Genomic DNA, 18,506 nt, shown 5'->3' with positions numbered 1-18,506 from the left:
CCCGGCCCCACCGCCCCCTTACCCATCTCCCTCGGTCCCAATCCCAGTCTGTCCCCCCTCCCCCTCTCCATCAGGTCCCGGCCCCTCTTCCAACCGCTCCCATTCGATTCCCGCGGTCCTGTTCCCGTGCTCACCAGCTCCCGCTCCGTGGCCGCCTCGCTGGTCGCCAGGGACATGGCGCGAGCGGAGCTCAGGCAGCGGCCGGGTCGCAGGAGCCGCTTCGGGGGAGCGGGCTCGGCAGGTGCATGTCACCAGGCGGGAGGGAGGACAGGGCGGCCTGAGGGGCAGCGTCCGCCGGGCCCGGCCTGGATCGAACCCCCTCCCCTCAGAACTTCCGGGTTTCCGAGACCATGGCAACCAGCCGCGGCAGCCGCGCCAATACCCGGATGAACTGGGCACGGGACGCCCGGGCCAAGCGTCTCTGCGCCCGGCGTTTGGGGAAGCGGCTTCGTCACGGGGCTGGGACAACCAAGTGTTTGCTCGGAGTTGGGAGACCACAGAGCAGGAGAGCCCCCGCAGGAAGGCGCTAGGGAAGCCCTACTGATGGGGTTAGCCAGGCGAGGGCCAGACACCCACACAAGGGCCCCACGCACAGCGTCTGGCCTGGCACCCAACATGAGGGACCCTCCCCAATAGGGCCATGGTCAGATGCTGATGATCTGATCCCCATGGGGGTCTGGTTCTCAAGGCCCCCCGCGGCACCAGACGCTGGCGCTCAAGGCCATGTACAGATGGCATCTGCACGTCTTCACGCAATCTGGCCAATGGCACAAAGTCTGGTCTTTTTCTTAAAGCCCCAGGTCCAGATGTCAAAGGATTAAACATGAATCTCAGCCCCCCACCAACTCCATGGGTGGCCTTGGACAAGTCAGTCAGCTGCTCTGTGCCTCCTTTCTCTGTCTGTAAAAAGAAGTTAATACCTCATTCCTGTGCGTGTGAAACTTAATTCATTAATGTTTGTAAGGTGCTTTCAGATCCTCTGGTGGAAGGCATCAGAGAAGTGAAAAGTATTATTGATATGGTTTCTATTATTCACCATTATATATTTTTTTCTTTCAAGGGTCGCATCTTGCTGCAATTGACACACAGATGATTGTGTCTACACTCCAAAATTTCCTAGTTACTACCTACCATCAGTTCTACCACTGGAAGTGCTCGTGTAGACTGCACTCTTGCAGCCACCAATGTGTATTTTTCCACCTTGGTGTCTAACCCCACCCAGAGAAGTTCCAAATGACCTTGTGGTAAAAAAGCCAACACGTTACTCATTTATGCCAGTGCTCTTATAGTTGATACCAATGGTGGAACTGAACTAGTAGTAGCAACAGTGGGCAAATTTTGGGGGAAAGGGTTATTGTAGACATACCCATACGTATCTTTAATTTGCAAGGCCCAAGCACAGGACCTGTTGTGGGACAATGACAAGGGACACAAGAAAAGGAGTACTTGTGGCACCTTAGAGACTAACCAATTTATTTGAGCATGAGCTTTCGTGAGCTACAGCTCACTTCATCAGATGCATACCGTGGAAACTGCAGCAGACTTTATATATACACAGAGAATATGAAACAATACCTCCTCCCACCCCACTGTCCTGCTGGTAATAGCTTATCTAAAGTAATCATCAATTTGTGCTGGAAATGGCCTAACCTGATGATTACTTTAGATAAGCTATTACCAGCAGGACAGTGGGGTGGGAGGAGGTATTGTTTCATATTCTCTGTGTATATATAAAGTCTGCTGCAGTTTCCACGGTATGCATCTGATGAAGTGATCTGTAGCTCACGAAAGCTCATGCGCAAATAAATTGGTTAGTCTCTAAGGTGCCACAAGTACTCCTTTTCTTTTTGCGAATACAGACTAACACGGCTGTTACTCTGAAAAGGGACACAAGAAAGCTAGCCTCGCTGCATTTAAATTACTACAACATTTAAATTACTCTTCTATAACTGGTTTCCAGATTCCACATTTCTAGTATCAGAGGGGTAGCCATATTAGTCTGGATCTGTAAAAGCGGCAAAGCCACATTTCTAGTGTTGATAATTTACACCCCAAGCTTGTGTGGGGATAGCGTTCTCTCTCATCAAGAGGGATAGCTGAGAGGCATGATCCCACACAATGCACTCAAGATGGGGCTCTATCTCATTTATTAAAGTCAGAATAATACAGTGAACACCAGCAAACCCTAAACCCAATAAAAAGAGCATTAACACTTACCTGATGTCATTAAATATCATATTGGGATGACAGACACCAAAGGGGCTTTTTAGATATTTATGTGGAGCAATAGTGCCATCAAGTGGTCCTTCAGAAGTCCTTTCAGAAAAAGAGACAGACTTCTGAATTCAGATCAAGTGGGAACTGTCCTTCCAGCTCACCTCTCACAGATTTCAGAGTGGTAGCCGTGTTAGTCTGTATCAGCAAAAACAACGAGGAGTCCTTGTGGAGTCAGCTTTACCATTTTTTGCCAGGCCTTTAGTTTTCCATTCCCCAAATATAACTGCCTCCTGTCCACCAGGGCCAGCCTGATGATTTGGGGAGGTGGGATTAATGAGATGACTCTTTGAGATACACCCCAAATGTAACTGATTTCTCTTCTATAAAGAATTGTGTAGCTTTAGGTCCCCTCTACCTCTGGAGCTTCCTGCTGTATAAGTGGAGCTTAACTGTGAAGAATGCTATGCATAGCGGCCAACAAGTAGGCTTGGGCTACACACAGTTTTTGAATAGATTTAACTATTTCAGTTAGAAGCGTGATAGTCTAACAATATAGATAAATGGATACAAACCCTAGTGTGGACACAGTTATATCAGCATAAGCTGCCTCATACCAATGTAGGTTATATCCTTATGGGGTATTCCTACAGTCCCCACTGGGGCTCATCTTGACTAGGAACATCAGGGGAAGAACTTGCCTCATCTCCTCTAGGATTTTACCTCGCAATAACTGGAGATAGCTCTTGCAACAGAAATCCCCCCCCCCCCTTTTATTCAGTGAAGCCAAAAATAAAGTGGCAGCGTGCAGGTACTCTGACATTGATTTAAACCTCACAGAGCAACATAGCTTGCTGCTGCTGAGGCAAAATTGCTACGATCACTCTCAAACCAGTAAAGCGTGTCCACACAGGGGTCTGCGCCTGCACCACTTTAGTTAACACGAGTGCACGTTTGTGCACAGAAATGCCACCGGAGTCCAGACCAGCCCAGCCCAGGCCCTCGCTGTGGGTATAGGTTTATCCCCAGAAGCCCCCCTTCAGCTGTCCTCCAAGCCCCGCCCCCATGGTCCCGTAGCTCCGCCCCTCGGCTATTCCGCGTCTGCGCTGTTTCACGGCAGTAGGGGGGAGGCGTGGTTGGCGGCCGGTCTGACGCGGGGAAGCCGGCGCTGTCTGGGGTGAGGTGGGTGCCGCGGCCCGGCTCCAGGATCCGTCAGCCCGGGTGCTGCCGGGAGGAGACCTGGCCGCTCCGGCAGCGGGCAAGTGGGGGTGGGCCGGGCGCTCCCCCGTGCTGCAGGGGGAGGGCGGCGGGAGCGGGGCCCGGTGACGCGCCGGGCGGGGTGGTGCTGGCCGCCCCCTGGATGTGGCGGGAGCCCGGGGCGGCAGGTTTTCCTCTGCCCCTGTGCCTGGAGCGAGAGCGCGGACAGCGGGGCCGGGAGCCTGCGGATCAAGGGTGGGTAGAGGGCTCAGCCCGCTCACTGAGGGTCTGTGCCCCGGGTCCTCAGCGGTATTTATTTGGGATCCCTTTGAGGCTCGGGGCGTGTAGCCTTACATCAGCCTGGCTCCTGAAAGAGCGTGAGTCAAATACCTGATTTAATGTTTGTAAAGCACTTTGAGGCTGAAAGCAGCAGAATAAATTCTGCTGATCAGATTCAGTTGCAGGTTTTCAGATAAAAGAAAAGAAGAACTTGGGGTACCTTAGAGACCAACAAATTTATTTGAGGATAAGCTTTCGTGAGTTACAGCTCGCTTCATCGGATGCAAAGTACTCTTAGATTTTACAGCAAAGTGTGTCTACCTTGTACTTCCTTACTTGACTTTCAGTGTTGCCTTGTTATGGAGATGCGCTTCCACTGAGTTTGTTTCTCACATTCTTTTACCAGAAGAAAACCAGACACACTATGGACAGGGAATGTTCTCAGCTCCTGCCTTCTGTTTGTGCAGTTCTAGCAGACTCAAGGCAACTTGTTGCAGATGACACTTTTCTTGAGAAATTTCTGGACTGGTTTAAGACCCTGACTGAAACAGGTAATTTTGGCTCTCTGGATTTGGCCTGTGCCTCTTGGCAGTCAGAGGGATCATCACAGATTTTGTTTAAGGAGAATTAATATTGTACATACTACTTGATTGTACCTATTGGCTTTAAATAAAATGGTAGGTTGTCTGAAGGTGATAGAAGCTTCCCTCAATATGGAGGGTGCTGTCTGGACATTTTCATACTGTAACGAGAACACACAAAAGCTTTACAAGTGAAGTTTTGTTTCACTTCTTGTAAGTGGCTGAGATTCTTGCTCTAATAACATTTATTAAGGTCTGTAAAAGGGCTGGTGCTTTAAACACTTCTGAATCCTTGTCCAGCTGACAACTAAGTGGGTATGCTTCGCTCTTGTTGGCTTTTAGATGAACCTGCTAGAACTGGAATACAAAATAAAGAGAGGTCCTAGAAATGATAGTCAATTGTTGCTCTACCTTCCATGGATGTTTCTTCCCCAGAATCTAGCCTGCTGCTGTTACAGGAGAATCCATGCTTGACAGAGCTCATCACTTGTGTGCTGAAACTGAAGGATCCAAGTTCTAGCACTCTTTCCTTTATTCTGAGATTAACAGGGATATTCGCAGCCTCTGAAAGCTGCTTCCAGTATTTACAGGTAAGTTAAGGCTTAAACAACTAATCACAGACATACTTCCACTGCTCAGCTTTTGTCGACCTCACCTGAGTAAAACACAACCATAGTTATGTAGGGTTATTTTCTAGTAAGAACATTCCAATCCTGAAGTCATTCAAACATTGATTTCTGTTGTTAGATTCACTCTATGGTATTGTCAGAGCAGACAGAAGGCAGTAAAAGCTGCTACTTGCTCATCCTTGCATGTAACAGGGTATGTATGCAGAACATAGCTGTCAAATGCTTGGGAGAGGGGAAGAGAAATTACAGTCTCAGCCCCAAAACTGATATAGAATGACCGTCTCACATTTGTTAGCCTTTTTTGAGGCATGTGACAATATGTAAACTGTTTTCAAAGAGAGTTGTGTGTGTATGCTCCTATGCAGGTACTATCTTAAGTGGGTTTTAACTTCGCATTTCCTGAATTCTGGCGTTATCTCATCATTCAAAATTAATCAGTTAATTTACATGGCTTAGTGTCAGAACTCTGCTTTACAATATGCTACCAACACACACTTATAAAAATTACACACGACCTTTTAGCACAAAGTATTGCATCCCTCGTGAGCTCACTATTTTGGACCTCAACATGATGGATAAAAATGAATTAATCACTCACTGAAAGTTGGTGGTTGCCTATAGACCAGTGATCATGACTTGCTTACAGACAACCCTAACCAGTGATAGCTCTTTTGAGGAAGCCCATAAATATAATTTTCCAAGGCTGAGAAAAATTGAGCAAAATTGACTGGGAGGAAAACTTAGACAGAAAAATGTGAATGAAAATTGGGAAATCTTTTTAAGAATTTAAGATGGTCAGAAAACCATGATTCCTCATTCAAGAAAGAGGACAACTTTGTCTAAAAGCCTATACTGCTTCAGTGGTGAAGTAAAGGCAGCAATTAGAAATAAAAAGGCAGTATATTAAAAAAGGGGAAATAGTAATCAATATAAATGAAAAGTTACAAAGTGTAGGAAATTGATAAGAGAAGCTAAAGACTTTAGAGGAAACTCAATGGCTGGCAGGACTAAGAACAATAAGGAGGAAGTATATATTTTTAAAGTATATTAGGAACAGAAGATATCCAAGCAATGGTATAGGCCCATTTCTAGATGAAATGGTAAAATTTTTAATGATGCACAAAAGACAGAAGTGTTCAATAAATATTTGTTATGTATTTGGAAAGAAGCAGCATTATGTACTCATATCATATGAAGATGAAGTACTTTCCAGATAATTAGCAACTGAGGAGGATGTTAGACAACATCTACGAGGCATACACATTTTTAAATCTGCAGGCCTAAATAACTTGTTTGTAGAGTCCTAAAAGTGTTGGCTGAGCAGATCTGTGATATGTTGGTATTGATTTTCATAAATCTTGGAATAATGGGAAAATCCAAAAGATTGGAAGATTGCTTAAATTAAAAAAAGGCAAGTGGAATGACCTGGGTAGCATTAGGCTAGTTAAGCTGACATGAATTCCAGGCAAAATAATGGAAAAGCTAATAATGGAATTTGATAAAAAATCAAAAGTTAGGACTATAACTAGTATAAGTCAACCTAGTTTTATGGAAAACAGGTCTTGTTAAATGAATCTGATTTAATTCTTCTGCAATTAAAAGTCTGGTTGACAAGGTAACTGTGTAGATGTAATATACTTAGACTTTAAGGCATTTGACTTCTACCACAATACGTTTACAAATTAGCACTATACCATATAAAAAGGCGCACACTAAATGGATTTACTGGCTAACTGACAGATCTCAAAAAGTAGTTTTCAATGGGGGCATCATCACATGGGAGTGTTTCTAGTAGGGTTCCACAGGGATCTGTACTAGATCTGTTACTGTTCAATGCTTTCAGTGATCTGGAAGTAAATATAAAAAATTGCTGGTCAAACTTACAAGTGGCAAAGATAGGTGGAGTGGTAATAACCCATTCATTAAGACAAAATGGGTTTTAATACAGCTGGGGACAAGAAATGCAAGCCATATCTACAGAATGGGGGGCTGTATCTTGAAAAGTAGTGACTCTGAAAAGGATTTAGGGCTGAAAGGACAAGCAACTGAACATGAGCTCCCAGTGTGATGCTGTGGCAAAAGGACTAATGTGGTCCAGGGCTGTATAAATAGGGGAGTAAGGAGGTGATTTTACCCCTCTATACAGTCTTAGTGAGACAAATACTAGAATACTACATCCAGTCCTGGTGTCCACGTTTTTTAAAAAGTGGTTTAAAAATTAAGAAGGCATAGAAGAGAACCACAAAAATTATTCAAAGAACAGGAGAAAATGCTTTACAGTTAGAGATTGAACTCTTTCAGTCTCTTTAGCTTATCAAAAAGAAGTTTGAGGGTGACTTGATTACATTATTTAAGTGCTGTCACGGGAAGAAAGAACTGTGTACTAAAGGGCTCTTTAATCTAGCAGAGAAATGCATAACAAGAACCAATGGCTGGAAACTGAACCAAAATAGATTAAATTAGACATACATTTAATCACACTCTGTTAACAACTGGACCAAACTACAAAGTAGGGGAAGTAATGAATTCTCAATCTCTTGATGACTTCGGATCAAAACTGGATGCCTTTCTGGAATATATGCTTTAGCCAGACACAAGTTATTGGGCTTAATACAGGGGTAACAGGGTGAAATTTAGAGGTCAGACTAACCAGGCTCCAGGACGCTTTTCTCAAACTGGGTGCATTGTGGAAGGAGGAAAATAAACCACTTAAAGCCATGGTATACACCAGTATCTCTCCTTCAATCTACACTACATTAACAGTGATCTAAACATGTTTTGGGCAGGGGGTTAATGTGTGAGAACTTTATCTTAGAGTATACATGCTTCAGACAAAGCAGCTAGTACATGCCAAATTGATCAGCAAACATTAATATATTAAGCCAGACTTACAAACCCACTAAACCATGGGAATTCTGACTTAATGCAGTCACCACTTTCTTGTCTCTGCCATGTGATGTACTTCGAATAATAGCACACAATAATAATAATTTATGTTGTGTTTTTCATAGAATCATAGAATATCAGGGTTGGAAGGGACCTCAGGTGGTCATCTAGTCCAACCCCCTGCTCAAAGCAGGACCGATCCCCAATTAAATCATCCCAGCCAGGGCTTTGTCAAGCCTGACCTTAAAAACTTCTAAGGAAGGAGATTCCACCACCTTCCTAGCTAACGCATTCCAGTGTTTCACCATCCTCCTAGTGAAAAAGTTTTTCCTAATATCCAATCTAAATCTCCCCCACTGCAACTTGAGACCATTACTCCTTGTTCTGTCATCTGCTACCACTGAGAACAGTCTAGAGCCATCCTCTTTGGAACCCCCTTTCAGGTAGTTGAAAGCAGCTATCAAATTCCCCCTCATTCTTCTCTTCCGTAGACTAAACATCCCCAGTTCCCTCAGCCTTTCCTCATAACTCATGTGTTCCAGTCCCCTAATCATTTTTTTCATCTTTAAAGTGCATTGTAGTGTGTGGCCTTCTAACAGCATCCTACAGCAGTGGCTGGATAATAGTACCTCCCGAGAAAGATCCTTTTAATTTAAATTGCAATAATGGAACATAGTTTTTCCTGTGGGTAGGATAGGGTAGGGACCCAGCAGTCTCAGTGTGCCTCAAATATGAAGGAAATATTTTTTTTTAAATTCCCTTGTTTTGTATGATGGCATATGAATTTAAAGTATGCTCTAAAGTCTACAGGGAAAAGAACACCTGGCTAGGAAACAACTTCATGGGCTGTCATAGCCTTAGAATTTTTCCTAAAGTTCTAAAAATCTCTTTCAGATGGTTAACGTTTCTCTCACTCCTGGGTTAAGCATGTGACAAGTGTTTTCCCTTTGCATAGCACCTTTTATTAAGTGTTTTAATTAGGTAGGGTTTTACTGCGATAGCTATTATCAAATTGATTTACACAACTAACCTACAAGCCCCCAAAACTCTGCTTGCTGCATAGTTTACTTGTGTTCTCTCCTCTTGACTCAGCAGAGGGAGCTGTTGATCAGCCTCTTTGGAGAGGTGGGGCCTCTCAGCACTGCTCTGTGGGAAGAGGCATCTGTGCGAAGCGGCTGGGTCCAGGGTGTGCACAGCATGGTGCAGCACCAGAGCGCCCTCCATTTTTTGTGCAACTGTGGTGAGCGCTGTTTCTTGCCAGTATTCTTTAACGTCTTAAATCCTTTAAGTGTGCCTTGGCTATTGTAATCTGTCACTTAAGTGTTAAATGAGCAGAATCGTCCTAGGATATTATGTTCAGATGTCATTATTTTACTTCGAGAAAAATAAAATGAGGAAACGGCGACAGAAGGGACTTAAGCTTTTGTAAAAGTTAATTGTATTGCTTTATTTTTGTTACTTACATATGTATTAAGGTTCCTCAATATAAAAAAAATAAATAGCATCCATGTTGGAGGGAGAAACACACACTTACCCAATAAGCAAGGTAAAAATAGTGCATTGGAAAGCCACCAAAATTCTTATTTGCAGTCTAATAGAAATAGTTCAGGATTATTGTACTCTAGGGAAATTAACCCAGGTTTCATTGCCACAGATTTTTCATTGGGCTTGCAGATTTTACTCAATGTGAGCAGTCCTATTTGTGTTTTAAATTCAGGTAATCCACTAGTCTTCATAATTAATGGGTAGTAACTTGACTGTCTTTATTTGATACTTAGTTAACATATACAGAGCATCTTAACTCAGGTCAATCTAGCAGCCTCCTCCAGCTGTCCGCTCCCACACCCTGAAGATTCTATTCACACCCTATTGGTTCTCTTTAAACCACAGTTTAAACACATCCTGAATGACATAAATTTGGCTGGCATAAGTGGTAGTGTGCCCAGCACTATGTCGGCGGGAGATCATAAGCTGCCTATCACAGCCCCTATAATCTTACAGTTGGGAAAACAGAAATTTTACAATGCCAGCCATTGTCATTTTTTTCCTTTTTTCCCCCCATGGCCAACGATGGATAGACTGACTTTTTTCAGTCTCTTCATATGTAACAATTAAGTTTGTGTTTTCATTTTAACTTTACATTTTAATTTGTGTGAGGTACTCAGAAGTAGGATGATACGTGATTGGATTGCAATGAAGTCTCCAGGTTACAACAAAACTCTTGTTTCTTTAAGTGTCATGGCTTTGTTGTTGTTGTTTTTCCTTTGACATAGGAGCCATAGATGTGATCTTCACTCTGCAGGGAGACCCCAGCCTATTTGTAGCTTCAGCTGCCAATCAGCTTTTAGTGCACATGCTCACCTTCTCTCTACAATCATTCCAGACTAAACTTGTAAGTATAAAGGACTGTGATTGGCCAGTATGCGCTCAAAAGCTTGTAGTGCACATTGAAGAGTCCCTTAAATCCAACTCTGCCTCTCGTATCAACCAATCCTTGAAGCTGCTAACTAGTGTGTTTGGATGCTGTCATGATCTGTGGACTGAAGTACTTTGGTCACAACTATCAGAGCCAATTGTATATCTCTTGGAGGAGGAGCCAGTCCACGCTGGGCACTCACTGGTGGACCTTTTCCTTAGCATGACAAGGTAAAGACCTCTTTGGAACTTGGATTCATGCAATACTGTCCAAAATGTTACAAGATATGTGGTGGTCTTTTCCAAGGTGTGTACACAAAAATATGTTAACACTTCTTTCTTTCAGGTCTCCTGTGTTTAGCTGCCCTGAATGTAGCCTGTGGACATCAGTGACATGTGCTCTGGAGCACTTAAACCCAGCTCAAGTTGGTCATTTGGCAGTGGGAGTACTGAAGCTTCAGGAATGGTATGAATTGTTGGTATCAAACTTTAAAAAGCTTTCTTATAATCTTGGAATATTATTCTGCAAATCTTTTTTCATAAGTTGTCAAGTTCCTTTCTGATTGTCAGTGCTCTTCTGTATGAGGAGGGAAACTTTGTGGTGCAACTCGCTGCCATTGTAAGGTTGGTACAGAAAAGCGTGTCCAGGAGCTGCAGATGCTTATGGTCTAACAGTCCAGTTCCAAACATGAGGAACAGAGAAACAAATGCCTTGTACATGCTTTCAGATCCCACCTACAGACAGCCAGCCAGCCTCTAGGTTCGGAATGGCAAACTTTTTTGTTTTTGCTCTCTAGTGCCAAAGTTAATGTTCAGAGTAGGCATTATCTTGAGTGCAAGTCAAACAACACTTCCCTCTATTTCCTTTCCCTTCACATATGCTGTCTAATAGAAGTACACTTACTGCTTGCCAGCAGAAATCACCATAGTTGCTCTTGGGACTTCTACCTAAACCAGCAATGTGAGGAGCAATTAATTTAGGTTACTGTAAATAGGAGAGTATTACTGGGTGCACATGATCCAATGTTGCAGGTTAAGTAATGCCTACACTCTGAGTATGTAACGTTGTGTTGATGGGAAGAAGATCACTCAGGATTCTGTCCCTTTACGGTCCCCTTCTCCCTTGGAAAACTTCTCACCAAAACCAGTTAGCTTTACTGCAGTGAGGTTGTTTGAAAACCACAAGGACTTTTCTCCTTCCTCTCCTGGCTTAGCACAGGAAGTTTGGGACAGAGCTTGAATCCCCACATAGCAACGTGTTACTCTCCCACCAGCCCCAGCCTGATTTAAGGCTGAAAGAATCTACTCTCTTATTAACTAATCAGAATTTGGGGGCAGATACTCAGGGAGAATGAAGTGTTGTCTGTTCACCGCTACTTCTTCCTTTTGAAGCCCACAGGCAGTAAGGATCCAAGCTCTGAGTGTTCTGCTTCAACCAATGGACTGTGTTCTGAAAGCAGCCTCCCAACCCTTGGAATACCCAGGTATAATAGTTATAGACAAGTGAAGGATAAACAACCAATCTGCCTTTAAAGGACAAGACTGTATTCAGAAGGAATGGGGGTATGAGTTGTATCTTTAATGCGGGGGGAGAGAGTGAACAATTGAAGTAACTACTGTTGTGTGAGAGCGAGACTAAAGTCAAGAAGCCGCGTTTGTGATATAGCTGCCAGAGTGTACAGTATCCTGCTGAGGGAGGGGTCTTATTTTTCAGTGAAAGATGGCACTAAATCCATTCCTTCCTTTACTTAAAACTCTTTTGCCATCTCTATTTCAAACCCACTGCTGTCCTCTACTAACCTCAGTTCTCTCCTCCTTTCCATCTCCAGGTTTGCTGAATAGGTCTGTGAATGATCCTGCTACTGTTGAAACTCTTCTGTCCTGCAGATCCTCTTGTGCTAGTCTCCTGTGTCAGACGTTGGCTCATCTGGAGGAGCTGCAGTATCTGGTAGTGGTCTGGGGAGAGGGATACCTGAGGAAGGAATGGGTTACTTGAAAGATTTCATTAAGATAGATTTTCACAATAGGGCCTGCAACCAAATGGAACACGGAGAAATGTTGGCAGTGCGGACTTTCCATTGGTGCCTTATCTAGTCAAAGAAGAAATCTGCTACCCTCTTCTCCCATCTTGCTTTTACCTCCCTCACAGAACAGGCATATTTAAGCTTTAAAAGAAGGCTGCACTTGGCTTATGCATTGCAACTATAATAGTGGATTTGAGGCTACTGTCCACCACATGTCAGTGATGGCAGAGAGATGATCTTCTTTCCTCTTTCACTCACCCATACCAAGTTCGCCATCTAGCACTGCAGAAATTTTTATTCCTAAGTTTCCTCTCAGATTCTGACGTCTCACCTATTGTAAACCCTGTTAAACTGCTTTCTCTAGTACTAACAGTAACCCTCCATCATTTATGCAATAGCTTTTTGGGGTGTGGGAGGGAACCTGTTCATAACTATCAGACTTGTGATACCATAGGGATGATACCACATTAGAATGAAACAGGTTTCTGCCCATCCTCTCCAACTTCTCTTGTAATATAAAAATATGTACACTATATATACAAACACATGCATGAGGTATTTGCTAGAAACTTATCTGCTTTCTACCTCAGACCTGCTTGCCTGTGGATTTGCCCCATATACCTTTGCTACAGTCTGTAGTGACAATATTGCAATTCTGTATTGGCCTTGCAACTCCAGCAACCTGTCTGGGAAACAAGATCAGTAGAATCCTGATCGGCTGCTTCAGAGTTCAGCGGTCAGCATTTGACATCCTGGGAGCGCTTTCTCACTGGGAACGTGAGTGTTTTCCACGTTTTATGCTTCAGTGTATTTACTTATTTCTGGAACTTGTAGCCATTCTAGATTTGTAGCAGAGCAAAGTGTCCTGTACCCATTTCCCCTCTCAGCCTCTGGGTCTGGGTTCACCATTTTGAAGTATAAGAACAATCCAGTTCCCAAGTTTGTTCAGTTCTGGGCTTCAGACCATACATCAACTTCACCAGTGAATCTTCATTACTGTTGGTAAGTTAGAGCAATTAGTGATGAAAGCAGTTTTTATAGGTAGGCCATTTCTCCTCTCCCCTGCTTTCAGATACAAAGTATTTTGCTGTTTAGTGGTTACACTTGGTTTTCTCCCCTACAAATAGTTCTATAATAAATATATTGGTATTTCAAGAGTTGATTCGTTTTTTTTTCTGATTAGTATTGATCGTTGGCTATCACTTTTCCTGTGTTTCAGGCCACAGTGTATTCATGGGAAGTGTATCTGACATCCTCCTTGCATACCTGAAGAGTCCAGATACCAGTCCTACCGTAAGTACAGAAAACAAATCACAGAAGTGATAGCCTACTAAAACAGTAATTCTAGTCTCCTTAGGATGCGGTTCTGAGAAACTGTTTGACACCACAAACAACTGTACTGGAACATCTTAAGAGGCCCCTGTCTCAGCTCTGAGTGACAGAGGAAGTGGCTCAAGAAATGTGATTAAGCGATTATACAACTGACTGTGTTCAATTTCCTTGAAAGGAAACAGGAGTTATTGTACCCAAGAGTACTTCCCTCAGTCTTGGGGTTTCTAGTACTTGGTGCTGGGTTTGCCAGTGTTTTTGGTATTACATTATTGCATTGCTGAGATGACTGAAGATTTCCCGCTGGTCGAGACTCTGGAAAATTAGAAGCTGGTATTAAGAGTAGACACATTCCAGGAGCCTGCTAGGAAAACAAGCAGGCACCATTGGATTCTTGATCTAGGCAATGTTTACCAGCAGCCTAGTTCTTGATAACAAAGGATGCTGGGTTGTTATCCCTAGCAGTTTGGCTGCACTTGAGAAGACTAAGCAAATATTATCCAGCGTAAGTGCAAAAAAAAAAAAAAAAGGCCTCCTCGTGAAGTAAATATTAGAAGGGCAACCTCCCTCTGATTGTTTGTCGTGTTCTAGGTTCTGAAGAAGTCATTTCAAGCAACACTCAAATGGCTGGTGAGTTTGTCAGAAGCACCCAGCTCCAGGGATCGCTGGGAACAGATTGACCAGTTTCTCCGAGGTAAGGAAACTGTTGGGTAAAGTCCAACTAATGGCAAAGTATTACGGCAGTATTGGACAAATAGTTTCAACAGAGAAGTAGCTCTTATAGAATTGCTACTCTGCCTCTCTTTCACAATCCCTATATTAGGTGCACATATACTTACATATAACACAACTGTTGGAGCAGTGTCCAATAAGATGTGCTAGGGATCTCTGAAGGAAGCAGTAAAAGATGTTGCATATGATAATTTAAAGGATGCTAATGTTTAACAAAAAAAAATTGCTACTACGCGCGGCTGTCGGGAGTCAAGCCGTCATGACCACAGGTTAAGAGGGCCATGCTGAAAAGTGTCTGATTCACTTAGGAAAAAAGCCATTATTTTCTGCTCTTTCTGGATCGCATTTTTTTTTTTTTTTTCTTATGAAGTCTGTCATTCGCTGCAGATGAAACACGTTCACGGCCGATTCATCAGCTGATCGGCTTTCTCCAGAAATCGATACCAGTGCTATGCCAAGATGCTTTTTAAAACGACTTATAAACCCCTGGTTGGCTTGGAATGGTTCATCCCCCGTTAAATTTCCAGATTTTGTCGCTTGGGCTTGAAGAATTGGCCCACTTAGCGGCATTCCTTTCAGCCTTTCTTGAGCAAACCACATGCGCTGGCTTTGTCTATTGTGCATTTTGCTGAATAGTACATGTTTTTGCTTAAGTCCCGCAGCAGAATCGATATTTTGTACAAAGCCGTTCAGTTTAGATTCGTTTTTTAGCCATCCTCTGAGAGTAGATTCGGCAATCCCAATATCTTTTGAAACTTTGGCCTGGGTTTCTCTGTTATTTATGCGATCTATTGCCGCTAGCTTTTCTTCTACTGTGTAGGAACGCTGACACTTGCCCTCTGCCATTATATTAGACCTACGGTTAAAATTTTCTAATGTAGTGTATATATTATTATATAACTACTACATATTATCTCTCTCTCTAGCGTGACAATGACTACGTGTGCGTGATATGTCTTTACCGAGATCGGTAAAGACGTACAATCTGTTTCCACTCCGCACTTCCTGTCGATTTCTATGTCAGTAAGTTAGTGAGAAAATCTGTAGTGCTACATAGCAAGTTCCTGTACCACGTGTTAAATAGGTAGCACTGGGAGGCCCAGCGCTACTACGCTTTAAGCGGATTCGCGTGTAAATGGGTCTGTACTGTACTGACTTGTTCCTTTCCTAAACCTCTTGCTTGCCACGTGTAGATCTGTTTCTGGTGCTGCAGAAGCGTTTGTGCAGCCCGTACTGGGAAGTACGGGACTCCGCTCTGGAATTTCTCACCCATCTGGTTAAGCATCTGAGAAGTAAGATTTGAGGTTTATCACCATATCCAAGCATTTACTACCAACCCTCCCTTCCTCCCCCCCCCCCCCCCCCCCCAAAAAAAAAAACCACCTTCGCCTGCAAACTTACCTACTTGCAAAAACAAACCCACCCAACACTTTTGAGTGACCTAAGCCATGAGAAACCCTGACAAGTCATCCAGTAGGTTTATCCTACTGGGCTCCAAGTGCTGAGTCCTCCTGAAGTTCCAGACATATAGTAGTTTTAAGGAATCTGACTAGGAGGCAGTGAGACAATGAGATATGTAGGGAGGCAATGGAATGGATAAGGTTTCACTGAGCAGGCAGTGGGGAAGGATTTGGGGAGCTTGCACAAGAGCACACACCTGCATGGTGCAGAACCCAGCTCTGCAGGGGCTTTCTGCCCATTGCAGATTCACCCTCCATTCCCCCCTTACACGGCAGAGGCCCAGCTCTGAGGCCAGGGTAGTTAACCCCACAGTAGCTCAGTTCCTGTTTGATGGCAGAGAGGAGAGAATGAATTTCTTTTCCCTACTTCTGTCCCCAAACCAAAGTGGAACTCTCCAGTGCACAATCCAGCTGCTTGTCCCAGCACACAGCCTCTGGCTTTGGGTCTTGAGCACTCACACCTGTTTCATCGGACCTGCAGACCCCTCACTAGCACTGTCAGTTATTCAGCGTGTGTTGGGTAGGTTCTTCAAAACCATCAGGGCTAGACATTTATTTAAAAATGAAAGCCTAAATTCAGCAAGCTGAGAGTAAATACCCCCTTGCCAGGGAGAGGTTCATTTGCATGCACACCAATGGCAAGTAGATTTTCCGAGCTCTAACAATTTGGGGCGGGGTTGGGGTATTGTGGTGGTGCACTGTGCTCTTATCAGCAGTTGCCTGGTCTCCATAGCAGCTCAACTCATTCTGCAGGCAGCAGACGTCTTAGTAAGATGAAGGGCTGTTTGCATTGGAAGCCGTTTGGCTGGATAGAGGAATGAAGCCTTTTTTTTTTTGGACTGCTGTATATTTACAGAGAAGGAGGGATTCAGGCAAGTTCTCTTCTCTTCGGAGGTGCCCAAGCTCACAGAGGATCTTCTTGAGGACCCAGAGAGTTACGTGCGAGCAAGTGCTGTGACAGCCATGGGACAGCTGTCCTTCCTTACCCATCTCATCTCAAAGAAGCCTGGCATAGAAAATGGAAATGGCAAAGAGGTAAGGGAGGGGGAAGATAACCCTTGTTAAACCCACAGCAGAATCTAATAGAACTTCCCATGAGCAAATAAGAGATTTTGCAGCCATTAACTAAGATGCTGAATTATTAGAGAGAAACTGGAGTGTTTTGAACTCCTTAGCCAAGAGTTTCCATTTCTTTTCTTTCTCTTAGAAAAGCATTGTAGCACAACTTCAAGAAATCTTATCAACAGACTCAGAGGGCTTCCCTAGAAGAGCCGTGATCAGTGTTTTCATTGACTGGCTGAGAGAAGGCCACACAGATGTACTGAAAGACACTGAGCAGTTTGTCTCCAGTGTGCTCCAAGCTGTGAACACCGACTTAGACTGGGAAGTCAAAGCTGGTGGTTTGGAACTGGCTGAAGTTTTCTCTGCCCAGACGCTTGGACGGCTTGGCCTTGCTGCATGCCCATATGCTGCTGTCTTATCCTCTGCCACCCGCTCCACTCATCTGAATGAGTCTCTGCAGATATTCTGCCAGGTGAAACTGTTTGAGTTCCTGTTTGGTGCTTTGTGTGACTGTGACAGGCCAGTGGCTCAGAAAGCCTGCAATATCCTCATTGCCTTGAAAGCTGAGCTCTGTGACGAGAGCAGCCAGAAGGAGGGGACGAGTGCAAGCTTGTCTACAGAAGCACATGGCATTGCTTGGTTAGAAGAGACTCTGAGGAGATGGAGTTCCTGTCCCAGAGGTGATGCTGATGAGGCTGGCTCCCAAGACCCAAACGATGTGCTGCTGGTTTTGAGAACTGTGGACTTGGAACAGCTGCACAGCTCTCTGAACAGAAGTAGTGACCACATTGAGAAGAGCCCGCAGTCCCTCTTGCAGGACATCCTGGCCACTGTGGGGACCTTGGAGGAGAATGAAGCTGACTGCTATTAAAGTCAGTGGCAGGTTCTTGCTCAGATAGGAAGCCATTCCAAATAGGTATCTGGCTGCAATATTCTAAAGAGCAGAAACCAGGCCTTGCAAAAGGGGAAACTGTTACAGAAAGGCCCAGGAGGAGGACTCTGTCTTGGACTGGTCAGAATGCAAGGAATTTGAATGAGAGAGTATTTAAGAGGTGCAGCAGGGAACTATAATACATATTTTAACAAGTGATTGTTAAATACAGGGTCCGTATGAATTCAGACTCTGTAGTCACTGCCCAAACTTTTTTTTTAAACGTCCAAAAAAGCATCTGTTTCATTTTAATATACCCTCACATAAAGTCAAAGAAAATTATCCCCCAAAACCACAACTTTTTAAAAACGGATGTAAAGTGCTGGTGTAAACAAGGTAAAGAAATTGATTAACCCTTTTTTAGAGCCTGGTTGGTTAAACTTGCTGAAAGCTAGTTCAAGTAGACTGGTTTTAAAAGGGATCTATCCATTTTTGCTTTGTCTAAACTACCACTCTAAATCAGAGTCCCTGTTAGAGCGAAGGGCCTAGAGGCAGAGGAGAACATTTAGGGAAGAGTCATCATGACATCAGTGTTTTGAATGTTTCCTGTAACTATGGCAGGAGATCAATTAAAAATTGTATTGGCAAAAAAATTTGACCTCTTCCTGCACAGATTCCCAGGGAGAAGATGAGATGCTAGGTGCAATACACTCGCATTTCAGTGATGCTGGGGGCAATTGCAGTTTCTAAGCCTCCAGAGTGCGCTAGTCCCCATTTCAGAACAGCTGGAATGACTCCCAGTGGGAGAAGGCAGCTTTGGCAGCTGG

General features: G+C 43.9%; 2 protein-coding genes across 5 annotated transcripts in view; one reads left to right on the top strand and one right to left on the bottom strand.

The window, feature by feature from the left end:
* The window catches only part of IQCE (IQ motif containing E), a 40,667-nt gene extending 40,359 nt beyond the window's left edge, over nt 1-308 (bottom strand). For both annotated transcript variants that reach the window (XM_077828064.1, XM_077828065.1), the window contains exon 1: nt 135-308. In XM_077828064.1, coding sequence (XP_077684190.1) covers nt 135-176 — 42 coding nt within the window. In that variant the 5' untranslated portion in view covers nt 177-308. The remainder of the gene's footprint in view (nt 1-134) is intronic.
* Nucleotides 309-3,343: 3,035 nt separating this feature from the next.
* BRAT1 (BRCA1 associated ATM activator 1) lies at nt 3,344-17,927 on the top strand. Of its 3 annotated transcripts, none has more exons than XM_077828421.1 (14): nt 3,344-3,396; nt 4,097-4,241; nt 4,707-4,861; nt 8,882-9,026; nt 10,060-10,432; nt 10,548-10,667; nt 11,594-11,685; nt 12,031-12,149; nt 12,816-13,002; nt 13,445-13,518; nt 14,146-14,248; nt 15,480-15,578; nt 16,603-16,781; nt 16,954-17,927. In XM_077828421.1, the coding sequence occupies exons 2-14, from the start codon at nt 4,115-4,117 to the stop codon at nt 17,677-17,679; spliced, it is 2,499 nt and encodes an 832-aa protein (XP_077684547.1). In that variant the 5' UTR covers nt 3,344-3,396; nt 4,097-4,114; the 3' UTR covers nt 17,680-17,927. The 3 variants fall into 3 exon arrangements, with proteins under 3 accessions (XP_077684547.1, XP_077684544.1, XP_077684546.1); XM_077828418.1 differs by having other exon boundaries at nt 8,879-9,026; XM_077828420.1 differs by lacking the exon at nt 3,344-3,396 and adding an exon at nt 3,547-3,666 and having other exon boundaries at nt 8,879-9,026.
* The last annotated feature ends 579 nt before the right edge of the window (nt 17,928-18,506 follow it).

This window comes from Eretmochelys imbricata, chromosome 10 (genome assembly GCF_965152235.1).
Source record: "Eretmochelys imbricata isolate rEreImb1 chromosome 10, rEreImb1.hap1, whole genome shotgun sequence".
In the NCBI taxonomy this organism is placed as follows: Eukaryota; Metazoa; Chordata; order Testudines; family Cheloniidae; genus Eretmochelys; species Eretmochelys imbricata.
Note: the sequence above shows the minus strand (reverse complement) of the source record. Positions and strands in the feature narration are given on the sequence as shown.